The sequence below is a fragment of the Eptatretus burgeri genome, chromosome 3, assembly GCF_056783735.1.
Source record: "Eptatretus burgeri isolate ZD-2024b chromosome 3, Ebu_testis_v1, whole genome shotgun sequence".
Classification (NCBI taxonomy): domain Eukaryota; kingdom Metazoa; phylum Chordata; class Myxini; order Myxiniformes; family Myxinidae; genus Eptatretus; species Eptatretus burgeri.
The window spans coordinates 57,037,569-57,060,280 of record NC_140963.1 but is presented as its reverse complement, the minus strand read 5'-3'; the positions used below and the strand labels follow the sequence as shown (position 1 = coordinate 57,060,280).

Sequence of the window (22,712 nt, the reverse complement as noted above, 5' to 3'; positions counted from 1 at the left end):
TGTACCAATACATTTTTGAAATCCTTCCTCATACTTGTCCAAATTTGAGAACTGTTTCACGAAAGGTATTATCTTTTTCTGTGACAAAAAATGGATGTGCGCGACTTGTTCAGGAGGGCCTGACACCAGATGATGCAAGGACAATGTCGCTGCTATCAACAAACTATTGCTTCAACCATGTGATCGTACACCAACATGGAAGCATCAATGACCGACGTATCACATTTTAAGAATTTGTGAGAGAGTTGGGAATATCCATGTTTACAATACATCATGTTGACAGTGAGGATCTTGGGAAAAGAAAGGAAATGGTAAAATGAGTGCAACACTTCATGGAGGAGAAGACACCAAACTGGCTTGCTGCTTGACGCCAACATTTTGGGCATCTTCGTCAGGAAGAAAACTTTCTTGGAATTCGCCGTTGTTGGAGATGAAATTCAGTTGCCATAACTATGTGTCAGAAATGAAGACTTGTTCAGCAGAGTTGAAAAGGCTGACGTCTCCCTGTCCACGAAGGTCACACACCAACACGGGAACATCAAAAGTGCTCCACAAGCTTATTTTATAACCTTATTTATTTTTTTATAACAGGGCACACCAGTGAAGATAGACTACTGATATGTTGTTTTGCATGATCAGGTGAAACGCACGGTGCACAAAATGTCTTCTGGTCGTCTGAACGATGCCGTCGTCCTCCATGACTCTGCTGCACCACGTACAAAACACAAAAGTCGAGTACGACGTGGGTTGAGATTTCAATTAAAATTACAAAAAAATTACAGAAAATACACAATTTATGAGACAAATTTTTGTTGAATAGTATAATCTATCTATAATTCCAGCAATGTGTGTGTGTGTGTGTGTGTGTGTGTGTGTGTGTGTGTGTGTGTGTGTGTGTGTGTGTGTGTGTGTGTGTGTGTGTGTGTGTGTGTGTGTGTGTGTGTGTGTGTGTCTGTCTATATGTGTGTGTGTGTCTGCGACCGCCGTTTCTCGACAACCACTGGTCCGATCTGATTGAAACTTGCCAGGAATATTTCTGGGGACCTGAGTATGTGCCTTTTCCAGGTTTGATATTAATCGGACAAGCGGTTCCCAAGTTACGGCCATTTATTTGTCAACCAATGACAGGACACGGTGCTATGACGTCACCATTGACGTCACAATTTTTTTTTTTAATATGATGTCACAATTGACGCTGGGGATCTGAGTATGTGCCTTTTCAAGGTTTGATATCATTCTTCTTCATCCGTTTCAGCTGTTTCCCAAGTTATGGCCATTTATGATATGGTTGGTCCGATATAATTGAAACAATGCCCCAATACAGTTTTTTTTTTTTTGCACGTACGGGCCACGCACGTACGGCCACGCACGTACGGCCACGCACATACGGCCACGCATGTATGGGCACGCACCTACGGGCATGCACTAGTCTTCCATCTATAATTCCAGCAATGTGTGTGTGTGTGTGTGTGTGTGTGTGTGTGTGTGTGTGTGTGTGTGTGTGTGTGTGTGTGTGTGTGTGTGTGTGTGTGTGTGTGTGTGTGTGTGTCTGCGACCGCCGTTTTTCAACAACCACTAGACCGATCTGATTGAAACTTGCCAGGAATATTGCTGGGGACCTGTAGATGTGCCTTTTCAAGGTTTGATATTAATCGGACAAACGGTTCCCAAGTTATGGCTATTTATTTATCAACCAATGACAGGACACGGCGCTATGACGTCACGAGTGTCGTCATAAATCTTTCTTTCTTTTTTTTTTCTTTTTTTTAATATGATGTCACAATTGACGCTGGGGACCTGAGTATGTGCCTTTTCAAGGTTTGATATCGTTCTTCTTCATCCGTTTCAGCTGTTTCCCAAGTTATGGCCATTTATTTACCAAACCAATGACAGGACACGGTGCTATGACGTCACAATTGATGTGACAATCATCAATTATTTATTTATTTGTTTTTTTTGCACGTACGGGCCCCGCACTGGTCACTGATGCATGTTTTCATAGCCAACAACGGATGGCATCATCACCTGGTTGCACTGTAAACACATCACACTTCAACTTTTAGAGGGAAGGTGCAGGTCCACAAGAACCTGAACTGCCTATTGAGCATCCGTACGGGTTGGTGGTGCCTTAAGTTTCTTTTTAATATGGGCCTTCCTAACTCGAGCCAGTTTTGGAAAACATACCACAGTGGTTTGAACAACATGTCAATGCAAATTCTCAAGTGAATGCTTCAAAGGCAAAATAAATTATCTTCACGTGTCATAGTCTTAATGTACACGTGACATACAAATTAATTAACCAAAGATATTGCTTGTTGGGTTTGCTCTCGTTTTAACTTAATTGCCTGACTTGTGTCTCAGGGGTAATATAAAATGTTGGAACTTATAATATTGATGTGATTAATTTGAATGTATCATGACACTGGGATAAAAAAGTAATTTCACAAATATTTTTCCTTCCTGCCCCATAAAGGCGAGGTTATCTATACAACTGCTCCTGGTCAACTTACTCTGGCTGCTGCATGGCGTTTGTGCTGGGCCATTGGTGCACATGGTCTTGCGACTCCAGCTGCATTGCATTTGGCCTGGCAGGCAGGCCTCGATCACTGTGAGGCTGGCTGGTTAGCAGATGGTAGTGTCCGTTATCCAATATGTACTCATCAGCAAAAATGTGGCAGCTTGGCAAAAGGCATATACACTTTGTATCGGTATGCAAATCAGTCTGGGTTCCCTGATCCTGGGGGACATTACGGTGCTTATTGTCACATTCACACACTGTCATTTTTAGTGAAAATGAGAAAGTTTGACAGAATTACAGAATTTGCGGGAGTGAGGGAATGTGTGAGAGAGAAAAGTTGTGGAGAGTGAGGTCAGGAGAGAATTTGGAAGTGGGGAAAGAAAGTGGAAAAGAGAAAAGTGCAAGGAAATTGCATGAGGTTGTGTGTGTGTGTGTGTGTGTGTGTGTGTGTGTGTGTGTGTGTGTGTGTGTGTGTGTGTGTGTGTGTGTGTGTGTGTGTGTGTGTGTGTGTGTGTGTGTGTGTGCGTGAAAGAGAGAGATGCATACATACAACAGGGTATAAAAGTGTGAGACCAGTTTCAAATTTATATAATTAGATGTCATCAAATAAATAGTTATATCATCAATCAAAATGACTGTCGCATGAGACAGATCGTAAACACAGACCGACTGAGCAGGAGGTATGAGGTCCCAACTGATGCCAAAATGGTGTTAAAGTTACCGTTTACTGTGTTCAATTAGCATTAATATTCCCCAAGGTTCACCCAATAAAAGCCAAACTAGCGGAGTTTGCGCTCAAAAAAGCAAAAGGTGGTGAAACACTTCTTATAATTACAATGCGATTTATTTTCAAAGTATTTGGGGGAAAATGGAGGACAGAACGCTTAACAAATATGCGGCACAAATCTGGTAGTCGACAGATCCACAGACAGGAATGAAAGGGACACACAATCTTATATTCAGAAGAGATAAGGCCTAACTCCAACTATCACCACAAAATACCAGATTCATGCACTGAAGAACAAAGGGGCAGGCGATTAATTGAGCAAGGCACGAGTTGATTGTGGCGTATAGCGAAGGGCAGCTTGGGAAGTAATGGTGAAGATGATGAGAAAGCCTGGAGAGGAGAAGATGGTGGCCAGGCAGCGGGAGGGAGACAAATGTTGCTCCTCTCAAGGTCCAGCTCCAACTAACTCAGCAGTTTTCCACTGAGACCCCAACCTTCCACATAGCGGGTCCTCTGGCCCACCCTCAGGGCACAGCGGGCCATCATTGGATGCTGCTTCTGGTGGGCAGTGCCACGTGCTCCAGAGTCGCACCCCTCTTCAAGGCTCCACAGCTGACTATACCACCATGGCTTTCAGAGTGCTGGCCAAATGGCCTGTGATGGTTCCTTGAAAAGCGCATCGCACTTTTTGCGTGCCCCTTTGTGCCCACAAATTCAAATGGCCTCACCTATCCAGGTGATATGATTCTCTTTGGAGAATCCTTGGCTATTGCTGGTCGGACTTTGTGTCCAACGAGCGGTTGCTGAGAGAGACTCAAATGAGATTTGTGACCTGCATAGTCTGTGAGCGTCAGCTGCGGCTGGATGGACATGTGGCTCGTTTTCCTGATGCTGATCCTGCTCACCAGATTCTCTCAGCGAGGGAGTCTCGTGAGTGGAGGAGGCCAATGGGCCGACCATGCGCCTCGTGGTTGCAGCAGGTTGATCGGCATCTCAAGGAGATGGGAATGGGCCTGGCATCTGCCTGGGGGATGGCCAGACGGAGGCCCCTGGAGTACCGACAGAAAGTGGACGCAGCTACGCCCTGCTCTGGCGCATGCTCTCATACCTGACCTGACCTGACCTGACCTGATCATCAGATGGTGTGGTTCAAGATGGTGAATGGCAATGAGGAGAAATTACAATGAGGGAGGTGGACAATCAGAGAGAGGGGTGAATGATTCTACTCCCATCAAGCTAAAGCTCCAATTAACTCGGAACATTTTCCACAGAGGCTCTGCCCTCCTGCAAAGCAGGTCCTCTGGCCCACCCTTCATATATGGTGGGCCATCATTGGCTGCCACTTCTGGTGGGTAGTACCACATGCTCAGGCATTCAACCCCTCTCCAAGGCTCTGCAGCCGACGATACTGCCATGCTTTGCGGTGCGCTGACCAAACGGCCCATGATGGTGGTTCCTATTGCGCTTTCTGAGCACAAAGGCACACAGAAAGCACATAGTACTTTCTGTGTGCCCTTGTGTCAACAAGTCCTCCACCTGACCTCACCTATACAGAAGGTCAGACATAATACAACATTACTCTGAACTGTTCTAAGATTACGATCACTGCCTTCTTGGTGCATATATTACATACTACGAACTTCCAACAGTTTTCCTGATACAAGGGTAAATCTAAGCCACTTGAACACACGGACCAAGCTGAGAGAGACTCAAATGAGATTTGTGACCTGCATAGTCTGTGAGCGTCAGCTGCGGCTGGATGGACATGTGGCTCGTTTTCCTGATGCTGATCCTGCTCACCAGATTCTCTCAGCGAGGGAGTCTCGTGAGTGGAGGAGGCCAATGGGCCGACCATGCGCCTCGTGGTTGCAGCAGGTTGATCGGCATCTCAAGGAGATGGGAATGGGCCTGGCATCTGCCTGGGGGATGGCCAGACGGAGGCCCCTGGAGTACCGACAGAAAGTGGACGCAGCTACGCCCTGCTCTGGCGCATGCTCTCATACCTGACCTGACCTGACCTGACCTGATCATCAGATGGTGTGGTTCAAGATGGTGAATGGCAATGAGGAGAAATTACAATGAGGGAGGTGGACAATCAGAGAGAGGGGTGAATGATTCTACTCCCATCAAGCTAAAGCTCCAATTAACTCGGAACATTTTCCACAGAGGCTCTGCCCTCCTGCAAAGCAGGTCCTCTGGCCCACCCTTCATATATGGTGGGCCATCATTGGCTGCCACTTCTGGTGGGTAGTACCACATGCTCAGGCATTCAACCCCTCTCCAAGGCTCTGCAGCCGACGATACTGCCATGCTTTGCGGTGCGCTGACCAAACGGCCCATGATGGTGGTTCCTATTGCGCTTTCTGAGCACAAAGGCACACAGAAAGCACATAGTACTTTCTGTGTGCCCTTGTGTCAACAAGTCCTCCACCTGACCTCACCTATACAGAAGGTCAGACATAATACAACATTACTCTGAACTGTTCTAAGATTACGATCACTGCCTTCTTGGTGCATATATTACATACTACGAACTTCCAACAGTTTTCCTGATACAAGGGTAAATCTAAGCCACTTGAACACACGGACCAAGCTAAAGTCTGAATTCAAACGAGCCATAGATCCCCCCATCCTTCGACATAACACAGTCCAGTTCCAATTACCACAAAAAGCGCAGCCCTGGCCCTCGTAAATTCTGGGACCACCTTCACAGACAGCAGGTCCCGTGATTGGCTGCCTCCACAGGTAATGCCTGGGTTATTGGCATGGAATGGGGGACGTGGTCTTATGGTATGTGAAGGTCAAGATGAAGAACTAGTCGTCGAAGTAGGATTGTTTTGTGTCTGCCATCTTCTTTCCCTTCCCGAGAGGGAGGTCATCGGGAAGACGTGTAAATAGAACTGATGGAATTCTGGGTTCTGTTGCCTTGTTTGTCACCTTGTCGGTATGTCTGTTATAACAACCATTTTATTTATGGGAAAGAAGTGTCTTCCCCCCTTTTTGCCTCCCACGCATTTCACCATCAGGTTCGGCTCTCATTTGGGTGATCCTTGTGGAATGATAAAAAATTAATGAACGCAGCAACCCTAACATCTTTTGGATGTCTGGCTCAGTCGGACCCTGTTTATGGACCCCGTCTGACACGAAATCTGGAGTCAGTAGTGGGAATAGGACCTTGGTTTGAATCTCCATACAACTGGTATCAAGTACGGGATTTGTCCCGACACCCTTCCCAAGATAAATTTAATTCAAATTTGAGCGCAAAAAGCGCGATTGGCGTGTTGAAATTTGGGATATTTTTATTTTTGAACTTGCACTCACGTCGGAACAATGGACAAGATGGCAGATGTCTATGGAATGGTACATAGCGTGGAACTTGTGCTCGGAGGTGAGCTGAAGGTGGGGCCCATTGGGGAAGGGAATGGGTGAGGAACCCCCTGTCCCCCACTCCTGACGGAGCGCAGACCCCCTCTCCTATGGGTTCCGATTGGTCTCGTCACGAAGCTGGTGCGATCTTCACCCAGGCCAAGATGTTTGAATTTATGACATGTTTAGAAGGGAAATTAGATGTTAATAAAGTGGAAATGAAAGAACAGGGAGCATGTCTCAAAAACAAAATGGATGCACAGGGCACACAAATGAAGCGTGAAATCAATAACTTGGAAAATAAACTGGAAACAAAAATGAACAGGAACAATTCAATTTCAGGGGTGCAGTTGGGGGCACAGATTAAATCAAGCATATATTAATTGGAAAGCAAACTTAATGAGAAAATCGATGGGTTGGAAGAGAAAAATGACAACCATGAGAAATAAATTGGAAAAGAAGGATGGGAAAATGATGGATTTGGAAAGAAAAGTAGAGAAAGGGATGGATGACAATTGGGGAGAAATTGAAATCTGTGGGAGAAAGACAGCCACAGATCTGGAATCGTGTTGGGGAGAATTAAACTTTAAAATCTTAGAAGGCAGAATAAAAATGGAAAAAGTAGGGAAAGAATTGGAAGACAAAATTGGGACCACAAATGAGAAGATTAAAGGAGTGAAGGATGGCCTGGAGGGACTTGTCACTGGTATATATGCCAATATTCACAGGCAGGCAGATCATATACAGAGAATACTTGGGCAGCAGAATAATTTGGAGGGGTAAATCAGAGGTTTAGAGGTCTGGGTCATCGACAAGACATGGGCTTTAGTGGAAAAAATGCCTGAAGGAGCCAACTTTGACTATGGGGAATTGTGAGCATGACAGAAGAGCAGCTGGTGATTAGAGAAAATAGGAGTAAGGAGGTTGATGAGAGACAAATTGTGAGCTGGTCCATCGACCATCTCAAGGAGGAGATGACGTTGACCCAGAGTACCCTCACCGCTGGCCAGATTTAGGCATTGGAGACCTCTAAATTGAATACACAGCCGAGTGGTTGTTTCATCCCCAGGCTGAATTTGAACGATGGGGAGTCTGGCTAACGTGTCTCCAGAAAGACCATCTCCCTTGTACAGCTTAGAAGCTTTCCTGACACAATTTGAGTGCATGTCTCGGCTTAATGGGACTGAACAGGAATGCATGGGAAATCTGGTTGCGACTCTACGGGAGCCAGCCACGGACGTTATAAATATGGTCGTAGACGGCATAATGAGCAGTGATCGTATCTATGCTGCCCAAAAGCATTGGTTTGGTATGACAGCACAGTGTGATCTGGTTTGAGTGCAGCTGCAACACCGAAAGCTTAAGGCTGGTGAGTAGCTGTGGAAGCTGGCCAAGGGCATACACCAATCCATGAGTTGTTGAGTCCTAGTTTTGGAGGGGTCCCTTCGTGGGTAGTTGTTTTTCAGGTGTGGAAAAGTGGCCACATCCATCATTACTGTCATGCCCCTCCCCTGCACAGATTTCCTCATGGATCATACGGCCCTGAGTGTAATGGGCCTGCCCCAAGAGCCAAATACACCTGCAGGAACAGAGCTCCGGTTGCTGGGGCCAGCAGCTACTTCTGGTGGCACAGAAATTAATGGGAGCCGGGCATATGGGGTTATATTGGCTGGTAAGGGTGGTGGTAAGCACTCCTCACTGGTGACAATAGCGAACTGTGGGGACTTGGGACAGTTGAGGGTTCAGGGTATAAGGTGAGTATTGTGAGGCAGTGGTAGACTTGGGGGCAAGTGACACCATTGTCAGTTCAATAGTAATGTTAGACTAGAGTAATGGAGACTGGGACAAAATTATTAGGTGAGGACACAGCCTTAAATTGGTTACAGGAATGACTGCTCCATTAATGGGTTGTGGTGTTATCTGGATAGAGTTGAGTACAGCTGAAATGAACGTGGAGGTATGGGTGGCCGAGTTGTGCAGTCAGTGTTTGTTGGGACTCAGATTCCTTGTGGAGCATGGCTGCCAGCTAGACTTGGGACAGGGACACATGTGGCTGGGGACCGAGAGGTTGCCGTTGGTCAGATTGGGGGATGAAGAGGAGTTGGGGGTGCAGCTGTGATGGTTTGTGGTGCCCAAGGTTATATAACTGTGCCTCTCAGTGCCAAGGCAATGGTGATGGCCAAGTGGGCAATGAGGCCCAGGCACAAGGACCGTCTTGGGCTAGTGGAGTCGTGGGGCTTGCAGGAAGCTGGGGATTTTCTGCTTGGTCGCACCCTCGTGGACACCAGCAGGCCCATCATGGCAGTGTGGCTGCCCAATCTGAATAACACCCTCGGAGTGACTGGAGCCAAGTGTAGTAGGGTCATCGGGGTCACCGATGGAAGCGAGAACACTAACTTACCAGACCAGCCAGGTGATGAGCTAAAAGGAGGGTGGGATGATTGGCCTGAGAGGGTGATGGAGATGATTGCACACCCCAGGGAGGGGTTAACTCCGGACCAGGTGGGGACATTGTACAATTTAATTGGTAACAATTTGGATGTTTTATTCATGTATCTCCCGAAGAAGTTTGGTGCACGAGCGTCGTCACGTATCAAATTGACATCGGCGAGGCTCGGCCTGTGCGATAAGCAGCACAGTGACTTCCTCTTGCCAAGAGGAAGGAGGCTGAGGAACAGGTGGACATTATGTAAAAAGCAGTTATTATTGAGCCCTCGACTGGTCCTTGAGTTTCACCCATTGTGTTGGTGAAAAACGAGGATGGAACCACTCGGTTCTATGTGGAAGCTCACCAGCTCAATCATGTACCACTCAAAGACTAACCCTATCCAATGCCACAAATTGACGATACTCTCATTGGGATTGCAGGCTCAAAATAGTTTTATACTTCGGATTTAGAGAGTGGTTATTGGCAGGTGGAAATGGATGATGCATGGAGACAGAAAATCGACGTTTTGGCCAGAAAGGGCCTCTGGCAGTTTATGGTCATGCCTTTTGGTTGTGCAATGGTCCCACAACTTTTGAGTGTTTGACGGAGCTTGTCCTACCATGGTAGGGGCTGCCATAGCATGGCATCGGGTTACCATGGCAAATCTGCCAGGTCTATTTGGATGGTGTATTGGTTGTGACCCCACATTCGAGCAAGCTGCTAAAAATTTCTTCGAGGCATTTGGACGATTTAGGAGAGCAGGGTTGAAATTTATCCCTTGCAAATGTGAATTTTTTTAGGCGACAGGTTATGTACCTGGACGGAGTGGCCACGGGTCCCCTGAATGTAAAAGCTGTGTTCGAGTGGCTCACCCCCGGGAACATGAGAGGTAAGATAATTTTTAGGCCCCTGCTCTTCCTTCAGGAGATTTGTGGCAAATTTTGCAGAGAGAGCAAGATGTATGCATAAAGTGATGGAAAAAGGAGCCAAATTTGCATGGCCAGGAAGGGTCCACTGAGGCATTCAATCACTCCAAATTACATCCGAGACACGGATGCAATCCAGGAAGGTTTGGCCACTGTACTGTCAGAAACACCAAGGTGTCAATAGAGTGGTTGCTCATTATAGTCGGGCACTATCGCTGCCCGAGTGAAATTATCGTGTTACTCGTAAATCATTATTGGCCCTGATGTCTGCAGGTGGACACTTTCACCCTTACCTTTATGGGAGGGAGTTTGTGATCCGGTAAGATGACACCTCCTTGCAATGACTACTTCGGTTCAAGGAATCGGAGGGAAAAGGCGGCTTGAGCAGCGGCAGCAGGACAATTTCAATTTCAAATTTCAAAGTGCTTCACCGGCCTGGCAAAGCACATGCCAACACAGATGCACTCTCTCAGCGGACCAGTTTACCAATGTTGGACACTTTCATTTTTGGCGGAATCGGACTCGGACTCGACTTTTGAGGATTCGAGCTCGGGTAGTGAGGACTCGAGGACGCGACCCGAGTTCGGCAGAATTTAGCGTATTTATTACTTGTTTCAAAACAAAAGTTTGTTGCATCATCCTCCTGAAATGAAGTTCACACATGCGCACATGCATCCTGCACATGCAAGTTCAAGATCTGTCATTGCTTGCGATTTGTAACACATGCACGCCATACAAAGCTCTCTTATAGTAATGCCTAATTGCAATGTGAGTAGTGTGCATGGGCAGTGTCTGTACGCCGGGCCCAATGTCAGCTGTTTCTTGTTGCTCTTGCTTTTATGGGGTAATAGAGTATTGCGCAAACTTACAGTGGCTTCTGTGCACAGCTGGTTCAGGAAATCCCACTTCACCATTCTTTAAGGGGTATTTTGTTTTACTCCTACTTAGTGGAGGTAGATTTTGAGTACTATCTCTTGCTATCATAAGGTGAGGTGCCAAAGATAGTTTAATCCCTTGTCTATATTACTAAACTTCATCTTTTTTTATTTACAATCAGACCAATGTAATCATTCTTGTTCATTTATTCTTGCTCTCCTTTAACGGCTGCAATTATTCCCACGTTCTTGTGGGGTTTGCCAGGGGGAAGTTTTTGGCCCAAGTCTTTCGTGAACAACCTAACCAGGCTTGATGCTCGAACTAAGTAGTTACGGCTGGAATTTGTAATTTGGCCATGGTTCCGGCGATGGCTCGCTTATGCTTCAGTCACATTTGACTCGGCGGCCGTAGGGTCTAAAAAATCTACGGCCACTAGCAATTATAGGGCGGCCGCAGTATTTCCACGGTCACACAATGTAGCAGTCACATATGTTTTTATTTTTTGGGTAGCCGCACGGGGTATTTAGAAATTGTGGAGACCGAAAACGTGGGGGTGCCGTACGGTCTTTGATTTGATGTCGCACGGTGACCTTAGGGCGTCCCTGCGGTGACCATAGAATTTTCAAGGCAGACGCAAGGTAGCCTCAAGGTGCCCGCAAGGTGACCGCAGGGGGGCCCTAAGGCAAACGTGGAAATAGTGTGGCCGCTGTAATTTTTGGAGGTTGGCAAAATTCATTTTTCATTGATAAGAGCCTACGGAAAACGCACGAATAACGCAAGCCCACCGTACGCCCGACGTACGGTCGACGTGGAACACATCTACGTCATGGCTACTGCAAGTCGAATTGCTCCGGCCAACCTAGAAATGAAAAAAGTTATAACTCCACCCTTTAATTCCACGGAGACCCCAACGGCCTGTAAAAGATAGCTATACGGCGTAGGGCCACCCTGAGGCCACCTCAGAAACTCTGCGGCCGCCGCACGTTTCTGTCAATTCGGGGGGGAGGGGGTATGGCTGCTGTATCCTCGCCGTAGAGCAAATGTGACTCATGCTTTACTCTTCATGAAGGACACCATGGGATCTTCCAATGTCCACTGACTAATGACAGCATATGGGAAACCAGTTTAATGTCCATCAGAGTTTAATGTACAGTACACACATTGATGAATGACCCTGCCTGTGAAACACCAGGACGACACTTTATAGCTGGGCCTAGATTCAGACCCAGGCAAGACAATTTAGAGCAGGGATTGTTAACCTTTTTTTCCCCACCATTTACCCTCGAAGCTCGACATGAGCTATTTGAACTCATCGACTGGCCGATGCAATTTTGGCAAAAACAAAAAAAAGATAGAAAAGCACAGTATTTATTATCCTAGTATTGTACAATAATAAACTGTGATCAAAGAGAGAGAGAGGAACATATTACACTCATGTCAATCAATATTACACACAATTAAAACACCAAGAATAGGAGGGTCAATGGGATATATGTTGCATTTGGCCAGCTTGCTGCCTCACCTCAATCGGTTCATCGGTTCAAGGAGTTGTTGGCAACGCAACTCACATGTCTTCATCAGCTTGCAGATGGTTCATGGCCTTCGTCTTCATCGCTACCAGGGTTGAGAACCTGGTCTCGCGGAGATACGCAGTGACCAAAGCAACGACCACTTGGAAGACATGCTGAGTGAGATGGAATTAATCTGTCGGTTTCGTCCAAAAATTAATTCCCATTCTTTCAAATTCGTTTTTCAGACCAGTAGAGTTTTGAAGATCAATCAGCTCTTCTTTCACTGGGTTGTCATCATTCATCTCAGTCAGATCAGAGGTGAACGGTCTAAATGACCACATCAGTCTCTCTCTCTCTCTCTCTCTCTCTCTCTCTCTCTCTCTCTCTCTCTCTCTCTCTCTCTCTCTCTCTCTCTCTCTCTCTCTCTCTCTCTCTCTCTCTCTCTCTCTCGTCTGTCTTTCAAGTTTTCAAATGTGCTGTGATGTCTTCAGTGATCTCAGGTGTAACAGTCCAGGTTCTGGGTTAAAAATTGCACTGTTTTGGAATTGGTGCATTAACCCCCCCAGCCATGGGATTGAATTTTTTTTATTTACCCCCTGTTAATAACCACTGATTTAGAGTGTGCAAGCCTCGAGGCCATCCTGCCAGCACTTCTCATATAACCAAATCATTTAATCGTATATAAACTGCTCACATTTCTCACACCAAAAGAGCTTTGGAGTGAGAAGGGGGAGCAAGATACAGTGCCTATAGAAAGTCTACACCCCCTTTCAAATTTTTCACCTTTTGTTGCCTTGTCGCCTGGAATTAAATTGCATTCAATCAGACTTTTCCCACCATTATTTACACATCGTAACCCACAACTTCTGAGTGAAAAACAAATTCTACAAATTTCAGAAAATTAATTAAAAAAAATACAAAACTAGAATATCTTGGTTGGATAAGGGGCAAGAAGTGCAAGGGGGCGGACCAGGGAAAACCCCCAAAATGGAGTACAACAGTCATCACATAGTGATACTCCTACCGCTGCTCTCCATAGGACCTCCCGACTGCCATTTTTATGAACAGTACTGAATGGGAAGTACAATTGGTCTTGCCAGGAATAAAGAAATGTGACATTATTGGTTTTGAAGAAATGTATGAGAATGTACTTCTCCACTCACAACTCTGTTGTGCTTTGGAGGATATTGAGCCTGTATAATTGGTAGAGATAGGTAAATTAGGATTGACCCAACAGGCCAAAACGCCAGGGGTATTGCCGTCTACTGGGGGATGTGGTCTTAGGGCAAGTGAAGATCGAGAAGAAGAAGAGGAAGGGGGGGGAGGACGGGGTCCATAACTCGACTGTTCACCATACTATGGACCATGTGATCATGTAGGCAACATTTGTACTTGTGTCAGGACATTTTTCAGAGATCATTTGTCTTTTTAAACGTGTGGTTAGTGTAAACTTTAGAGCAGTATAGAGTAAGATTATGTGATGTAAAACCTCCTGTAAAAGGGACGAGGCTGAATGGAGGTTTTGTGGTCACGAAAGGCACGACAGGGCTATAAATGTGATTTACGGGACATGATGGATGCTTTAGAGGTACCGTGAGGAGGCATGGCCATCCCATAGCAGCCTCACAAAGGATCATATGATAGGAGGCCTTGTGTGCTGCCGGGAGGCAGGGGAAGGGGGTCCTGGATTGGGGAGGGGAGTACGGACTCCGGATTGGGGAGGGGAGTATGGCAGGTGGTAAGGTGCCACCTTCCATCCAGTGGAGTGGCCAATGGGGACCAACTGTGGGTAGTCTGAACTCTTTGACAGAGTGCCTTCACCGTTCTGGGGAGCGGCCAAAAGTAACCAGCTGTGGGCAGTGCCGGGGAATAATAAAAACGGATGCACATTCATGTGCACTCTTTCTCCATTTCATCGCCCTAAAGAGAAGGGTGCATGATGCCGCAGACTGAGGTTGCCATCTCCTGGCATCGTAACTCATATTCCTCATCGCTGTGTGCCACACAACATCCTACTGTGTCTTGCAGCCACTACCAGCCCGTGCCTTGCTCAAGTCCTCACCTGCCCCTTTGTTCTTCATGTGAGAGTCCAGTGTTTGGCGCCATTAGGGGGTAGTTATTTATTTCTCTTGTCCATAAATTAAGGTTTTTCGCATCCTACCTTTTTCCATTTGTCTGTCCTCGTGTACTAGAACCGTTCAAATTCTGTTGTCTTGTCTCCCACCGTGTCGGTATTTTTCTTGTAAGAAACCATTTTAATTATAAGAAGTGTCTTTCCACCCTTTTTGCCTCCCACGCATTTCACAGTCAGGTTGAGCTTCCATTTTGGTGATCCCGGGGGGAATGTTAAATAGTCATTGATTGAACGCAGTAACTTTGACATCTTTCAGCTATTCAAAGGGGTTGGTTGTACTTCTGACTCAGTCGGACCATGTTAACAGACCCCATCTGACGCGATAGTACTTTCTTGAGATTTCCTTGAACTGTTGATGATATCACAAAAATCATTTTTGGTAAATAGAGTTCATGGAAATCCCTATAATTATATATAATAGTGTACATATCATAATATTATAAAAAAAATCAAATCTGTTTTTGCATTTATTCAGTGATCGGTGTGACCCCCCCCCCTTTGGTTTGAGAACTGCCAACTTGTCAGGGATTCAATTTGTTTATGGATTACTCGTATGTTTGAGTCGATCCTTTTCCGACAGTGTTGTGCAGTCATGAACTCCAGAGAATAATTACACAGCTCACAATTTTGTCTCTTTCTCAAATGTGACCTTCCATTTATTCTGTGAAGACAATGTTTCCGTCAATAACAACTCCAATAAATGAATGAATTTGAATAAATATCTTCAACATTATAAAAAATTGCTGTTTGAAATCAGGTTTGAGAAAGCTTGACTGATTGAAATGGACTCAGATTTTTATTTTTTACTCGACTGTACATCCGAGATCGTGATGCTGTGATCATGGTAGACTTCTTAGACAAGGGAAATACTATTGATGATGAGTATGATTCTGATCATCTGCACCGGTTCCATGATGAAATTAAGCGAAAGAGGTGAGGGAAACTGACCCGAGGTGGCTGCTTTTCCAGGACAGCGCCTCTCCACACACAGCCCAACTTTTGGTGGCGACTGCTGCTAACTGTGCGTATGAACTTCTGCCACACCCACCCTGCTCATCATATCTAGCCCCGTCTGACTTCTATTTGTTCCCTCACCTGAAAGAAGCACTGCGGGGGGAACAAATGTGAGAATGACTGCTCTGATGACGGCTGTGGAGGCCTTCCTAGAGGTAAGCGACAACGAGTTCTACAGAATGGGAATAGCCAAGCTAGAGGACCGATGGATGAAGTGTATTGCCAAGAAATGAGATCATGTTGAGAAATTAAGTGAAATAAAAGTGATTGTATGGTGCTTTCCTCGTTGGGCTACAAACGAATGGATGACCCCTTGAGTGTGTATATATCAATAAATATTTACAAAAATGACTTTGAGGGCGGGGGGGGGGTTAATTACTTGGCATAAGACGTTTTGTAGCACCCCCATTCTGGCAGATGCCAGGATCGAGTGCGAAAGGAGCCCCCGGCCATCCTAGCTCCTGTGTCAGTCTCTTTTCCCCTTTCCCCCCTCTGTATTTAATGTTCTTGAGCCTTCCATGTTGTATTTTGTCACCTCCCCATGTCACCTCCCCATGCGGACACAATGCGTCAACATGGCAGAAGTGCCAACACGTGTGCAACCTTCAGCAGGGAGGCGGGTCCTCTATGAGGGATGTCCAGCGAGCATATAAATAATCCATACAGTGAGAGGGTCCATAGTGGTTATTGGATCCATGAGCAGTGTGGTACCATAGTGGTTATTGGAACCATGAGAGGTACCATGAGCAGTGTGGTCCTGGAGCCCGAAAGGGCATAGTGAAGATGAAGGGGCAAGTTAGCACCCATTGGGGGCAGTATGGATCTCAAGGAAATGGTAATGGAGCGCTTGGCAGTGTAGAGTCCCAAGGGTGCATAGTATAGCACCCATAAAGGGCAGATATGGAGGGTGAGGTGAAGCCCACTGGAGTGAAGTAGGGCCCATGGGGGTTAGTGGAGTGGAGGAGATGGCAGTCGGCAGCATCGTAGTGACTGGAGTCCCGATATACTATGAGTAACGACAACTTGCAATTAGAAGCCATTTTGTGTCCATTGAGCCCAGCACACCGAACCTGCGCCCATTGTGTGTGAAGCGTAATGTGTCCGTTTTTGAATCAAACCCACTTTCTCTGCACCCAAAAGGAAGATTACTGTAGGACTATGTTAATGAAGAATTTTTCTTCGTTCTTCCAACACATCAGAATTAGCATACAATCAGACAGGATTGATTTAACCTTAAAACATAGAGCAGAAACCGCAGGTAAATGAAGTGTGGTGTGCTGGTAAAGGTTCACACTGATAACTGCCTCATTCGAGGTGTATAGAGCGAGTGAGTAGAAGAAACACATAGGGAGTGACAGAATGCAGATATTTGAAAGAAGTAGAAGAAGGAAAGTGAAAGAGAGAGATGGAGGCACACCATCCACACCAGATGTGCACAACATCACGACAGTAGAGAATTATAAAAGATAACAATTGTGAGTGAAAAAATAGGAGCGTTAGACCTATAGCTAATCAGGGCCTTGGCGTAATGTTGTAAGCCAAATTTGATAGCATTCTGACTGGTGGGTCCGGAGAAGAAGATTTTTGAAGGAATTTACGTGATTTTCCCAAAAATTGATCAAGTCGGCCATTTTGACACACTTCTGATCATATGATCAGCATGACCTCCATAATTTAACATCCCTACCCTGGCCTAATGTTGTAACCCAAATTTGGTGGCATTCTAATTGGTGGGTCTGGAGAAGAAGATTTTTGAAGGAATTTACGTGATTTTTCCCAAAAATTGATCAAGTCGGCCATTTTGACACACTTCTGGTCATATGATCGGCATGACCTCCATAATTTAACATCCCTACCCTGGCCTAATGTTGTAACCCAAATTTGGTGGCATTCTAATTGGTGGGTCTGGAGAAGAAGATTTTTGAAGGAATTTACGTGATTTTTCCCAAAAATTGATCAAGTCGGCCATTTTGACACACTTCTGGTCATATGATCGGCATGACCTCCATAATTTAACATCCCTACCCTGGCCTAATGTTGTAACCCAAATTTGGTGGCATTCTAACTGGTGGGTCTGGAGAAGAAGATTTTTGAAGGAATTTACGTGATTTTTCCCAAAAATTGATCAAGTCGGCCATTTTGACACACTTCTGGTCATATGATCGGCATGACCTCCATAATTTAACATCCCTACCCTGGCCTAATGTTGTAACCCAAATTTGGTGGCATTCTAACTGGTGGGTCTGGAGAAGAAGATTTTTGAAGGAATTTACGTGATTTTCCCAAAAATTGATCAAGTCGGCCATTTTGACACACTTCTGATCATATGATCAGCATGACCTCCATAATTTAACATCCCTACCCTGGCCTAATGTTGTAACCCAAATTTGGTGGCATTCTAATTGGTGGGTCTGGAGAAGAAGATTTTTGAAGGAATTTACGTGATTTTTCCCAAAAATTGATCAAGTCGGCCATTTTGACACACTTCTGGTCATATGATCGGCATGACCTCCATAATTTAACATCCCTACCCTGGCCTAATGTTGTAACCCAAATTTGGTGGCATTCTAACTGGTGGGTCTGGAGAAGAAGATTTTTGAAGGAATTTATGTTATTTTTCCCAAAAATTGATCAAGTTGGCCATTTTGACACACTTCTGGTCATATGATCGGCATGACCTCCATAATTTAACATCCCTACCCTGGCCTAATATTGTAACCCAAATTTGGTGGCATTCTAATTGGTGGGTCTTGAGAAGAAGATTTTTGAAGGAATTTACGTGATTTTTCCCAAAAATTGATCAAGTTGGCCATTTTGACACACTTCTGGTCATATGATCGGCATGACCTCCACAATTTAACATCCCTACCCTGGCCTAATGTTGTAACCCAAATTTGGTGGCATTCTAATTGGTGGGTCTTGAGAAGAAGATTTTTGAAGGAATTTACGTGATTTTTCCCAAAAATTGATCAAGTTGGCCATTTTGACACACTTCTGGTCATATGATCGGCATGACCTCCATAATTTAACATTCCTACCCTGGCCTAATGTTGTAACCCAAATTTGGTGGCATTCTAATTGGTGGGTCTGGAGAAGAAGATTTTTGAAGGAATTTACGTGATTTTTCCCAAAAATTGATCAAGTCGGTTATTTTGACACACTTCTAGTCATATGATCGGCCTGACCTCCACAATTTAACATCCCTACCCTGGCCTAATGTTGCAACCCAGATTTGATGGCATTCTGACTGGTGGGTCCGGAGAAGAAGAATTTTGAGTTTTGACCTACTGAAAGTCATGTGACCGGAACGTGCTTTGCAATTCCTCTTATCAGTCCGGAGAGGAATATTGCTCCCAAATTTTAGCCGGATCGGCCCAGCAGTTTGGCTGAAGAAGTCAAAAAAGGAGACGGATGGACAGTGCGTGACGGCATTGTCTTATCTGGAATGATTCCAGATTCGCTCAAAAAAGAGAAAGCGTCTGAGAAGATTGATTGATTGATTGTGTGCTCTACTGAATGCAGGTCCTTAGCTGCTTGGCAAGGGTGATAATGGGTGGTTTGCCATTGCCTTCCCAGCTGTTGGTCAGAGCAAGAATTTGTAATGTGACCAGGATGCCAGTGATAACGCACCTCTCTTGGCGAAGGGCACCATGGGATCTTTAACAACCACCAACGAAGACTGGGAGACAGGACACCCGTTTTAACGTCCATTTGAGGTACGACACACACAATGATGAATCACCCTGTCTGTGAAACACTGGGATGATAGTTTTTGCTGGGTTGGGATTCAAGCTCAGGATTCAAACCCAGGCTAAACGGCTAATAGAAGAGTGTGTGTAGCTCTAGGCCATCCTGCCAGCCCCTTGATAAGATATGGACGGAGAAAAGTTTTCTTTGCAATCGAATGGAACAGGAAAGAAGAAATTTAGAAACAACTAGACGACCCTTGAACCCGTTGTGACAGCAGTTGATAAAAAAAAAATCATAAAAAAAGATAGTTCCAGCGAACTCCACCGCTGAGGTTGTTTGCATTGATCAAATTCTCCCGAAGAGTTCTTGACTGAATAGGGAATTGATTTTTTAATAATTTTTTTCGTTTCCCGATTTGAACGAAACTTCAAATGATAAACTTGATACTGCACACCGCAGGAGAATGGTGAGTAAGGTGGCCCTAAAATTTTTGTGCTATCGTGTACCGTTTTGGCTGTATTTCGGGCACATACACGCATACTTACATACATACATACATACATACATACATACATACATACATACATACAAGATGAGAGTTTTAGTAATATATAGAAGACAAAAGAAGGATGCATTAAAATGGAGATGAGCCATAAATGAGGGGGTTATTTTTTTCCAACTCTTCATTTCTTTGAATACATGTACTAGCAAATACCATCTGTTGCTTCGTTGATGGGAACACTAAGAGAGGGGGACAGAGAAGGAGGAGAGAGTGGTGAGACAGAGACAGAGAGAGAGAGAGAGAGAGAGAGAGACAGAGAGAGAGAGAGAGAGAGAGAGAGAGGTGGGAAAGGGAAAGAGAGAGAAGGGAGGGGTTGGGGAGCAAGGAGTTTGAAGGGGAGGTTAGAGTGAGTACAGGGGAGTGGAGGAGAGAGGGGTGAGAGGAGGAGGGAGGTGAGAGGGAGATATGAGAAAGAAGGGGAAGTGAGAATGGTGACAAGGAAGGGGAGAGCTAGGAGGGCAGAGTGGGGAGGGGGGGTTGGGGGACAGTGATGAAGAGGGGGGACAGAGCGACGCTTCACCATGCGTCATTATACGCTCCGGGAGGTAGAAGGTGCGATGAGGGGGAAAGGGGAAGGGGTTGTTCTGGACTTGTGTTTGGAAGTGGGACTTGAAGGGAATAGGGGGGATGGTCCCACCTGCCAGCATTAGTACAGGATTGAACAAAATGGGGTACATTAAAACAGCACGTTTAAACAGGATAGCAAACCCACCTGTCACTTTCAAACAGCATGTACCATTTTATAATCATATAATGTGATCGCTCGAATAAACCCTTTAAGAGATGAAAACATGGGCTGCCCTTGAGTTATGCCACTCAAACTGCAGCTGCCACCCTGTTTACCCACTCTTGAAGTGAATCCCTTCTAAGGGGTCACACACCGCCTGGAGGCCAAAGAACACACGAACGAGACAAACGAACACCCCTCCAGCAGCAGACGCCAAGCACAACCTGGCAGTTCAAACCCCAAAACCCGGCTCAGACCAAGAGACCCTAGAGCCCATCACACCCTAGCTGCAATGCTTATAAATTCCCAGAGATGCCAGTGTTTTGTGCCTTCATTTGATTTCATCACACGTTTTACAACCAAATGCGATAAGTCTCAGAATCTCTCAACCTGAGCTGAATACCAAAATTCAAACTGTTTAATCAAACCCAGCAGCAGCCCCAACTGCCAAAAAAGTTCCCATCCGCACAATTTGCATACTCCCCGACACCCGAGGCTCAAAACACAACACAAACACCACAGCACAACATAACCACCTCCAAACCACAACACAACCACCTGTGGGAACTTATCACAACCACCCATTATTTATCACTTCATGAAGGCTGGAAGAGGGGTGAGGGAGGGAGGACAAACAAAGAGATGGATGGAGGGAAGGGACCAATGGAAAGTGGATTCACAGCAAGTTCCACTGTTGTTCATGAACACACGATACTCCAATCTCACAGAGTGAATACAAGGTGAAAGGAATGAATGATGAATGAATGAGTTCCCACCTTCTGTTCCTTCATCTGCCATTACATTGCCTGCAGCATCTGCAATGACCTTGGGTTTTGGAAGCAACTCTCCCCTAATAACCTCTAAAGTACTCCACCAGGGAGTGTGTCTCCGAGCGGTGCGCAGCATGACCGCTCCGAGGTTAAGGTTACATTTTAAACTTTTATCAGATTTAAGTAAGACAATGGAACACATGTTTACATATGTACTTCATTTATATGATCACCTAACATCGTCTTGAATGTCAATTTGTAATTTTAGTTTCAAAAACGACAACAGCTGTAATAAAAAAAAGTCATTTAAACCACCGTCGACTGTCTCGACGGTGGTGAAGGGGCTTACAAAGTGGCTTACAAACATCGGTTTGGTCCATCCATCCATGCCTTCCCTCTATCCATCCTTTCTATCCATCTCTTCGATCCATGGCATCCATCCATCCATTCCTTCCCTCCATCTCTTCCATCCATCTTTCCCTCCATTCTTCCCATTCCCATCCATCCTTCCCTCCATCCATCCATCCGTTGATAAGGAACGGCAGGCTCGGCACTGCACGACACCATGGGGCACAACACAAGCAGGTGGGGCCTGAATTTTGTCTGTCAATCGACGTATATTTGATTGTTTTATGCAGAGGGACAGTGCAGGTACTTTTGCTGTGTCTTACCATGGCTTTCAGCTCTACACCTCGTGGCTTAAGCATTCAAGCAAGCACTCAAACGAAACGGTTGATAAGGAAAGGCAGGATTGGCAAGTGATTAGCGATGAGCGATTGCCGATCGGTCATATTAAACACCATCCCGAGATGCCCGGAGTGTCAAACAATGTCCGAATCGGACAAATTAACACTTTAATTTTTTTTTTTCTTTTTAGCAGTGGGAACTGATGCTAATATCAATTCTGCAGTTAAAATTTTTGAAATTCGGCTCAGGATAAGAAATTCTGGAGATTATCGCATGTGTGGAAATTAAATAAAGCCATGAACACTGGCGTCTCTGGGCGTCTATAAGCATTGCGATGTCACCAGCAATTCATGGGTGTGGAGATGAGGAATTCGATGATATGAGCGGGGAAAGTGGAAAAATATTTTTTGAGCGCTTTGTCGTTAAGAAACCATTGCAGCCTGTTCCAAGTCAAGGCATTGTTGAGCAGGCCAAAGAAAAATGGTGAATTAAGACCCCTGCGAGATGACAAAGGGCTAACATAGGTGTTGACCAAGGATGAGCCTTGAAAAAGGATAACTAATTAAGGCCGTTAATTATCTTCAAAAGGGGGTGTTGAAATTAACCCCCACACACAATTTTCATTCATGCATTCCCCTGCAACTCCCTCAATATACACTCGGGGTTTTAAGGGGGTTTATGGGGGTAGAAAAGATCATGGTTGTTTGATGATATGAGATGGTGGTGAAGAGCTTTCTTGAAGACCTGGAGGGAAGGATGAATTTTGAAGAGAATGT

At 45.4% G+C, this 22,712-nt stretch overlaps 1 protein-coding gene across 1 annotated transcript in view; it reads left to right on the top strand.

The window, feature by feature from the left end:
* Positions 1-15,347, top strand: part of LOC147029970 (brevican core protein-like) — a 41,061-nt gene extending 25,714 nt beyond the window's left edge. Inside the window, exons 8-9 of the mRNA XM_085872155.1 lie at positions 2,474-2,608; positions 8,131-15,347. Of these exons, the coding sequence (XP_085728281.1) occupies positions 2,474-2,608; positions 8,131-8,369 (374 nt within the window). The 3' untranslated portion in view covers positions 8,370-15,347. The remainder of the gene's footprint in view (positions 1-2,473; positions 2,609-8,130) is intronic.
* The last annotated feature ends 7,365 nt before the right edge of the window (positions 15,348-22,712 follow it).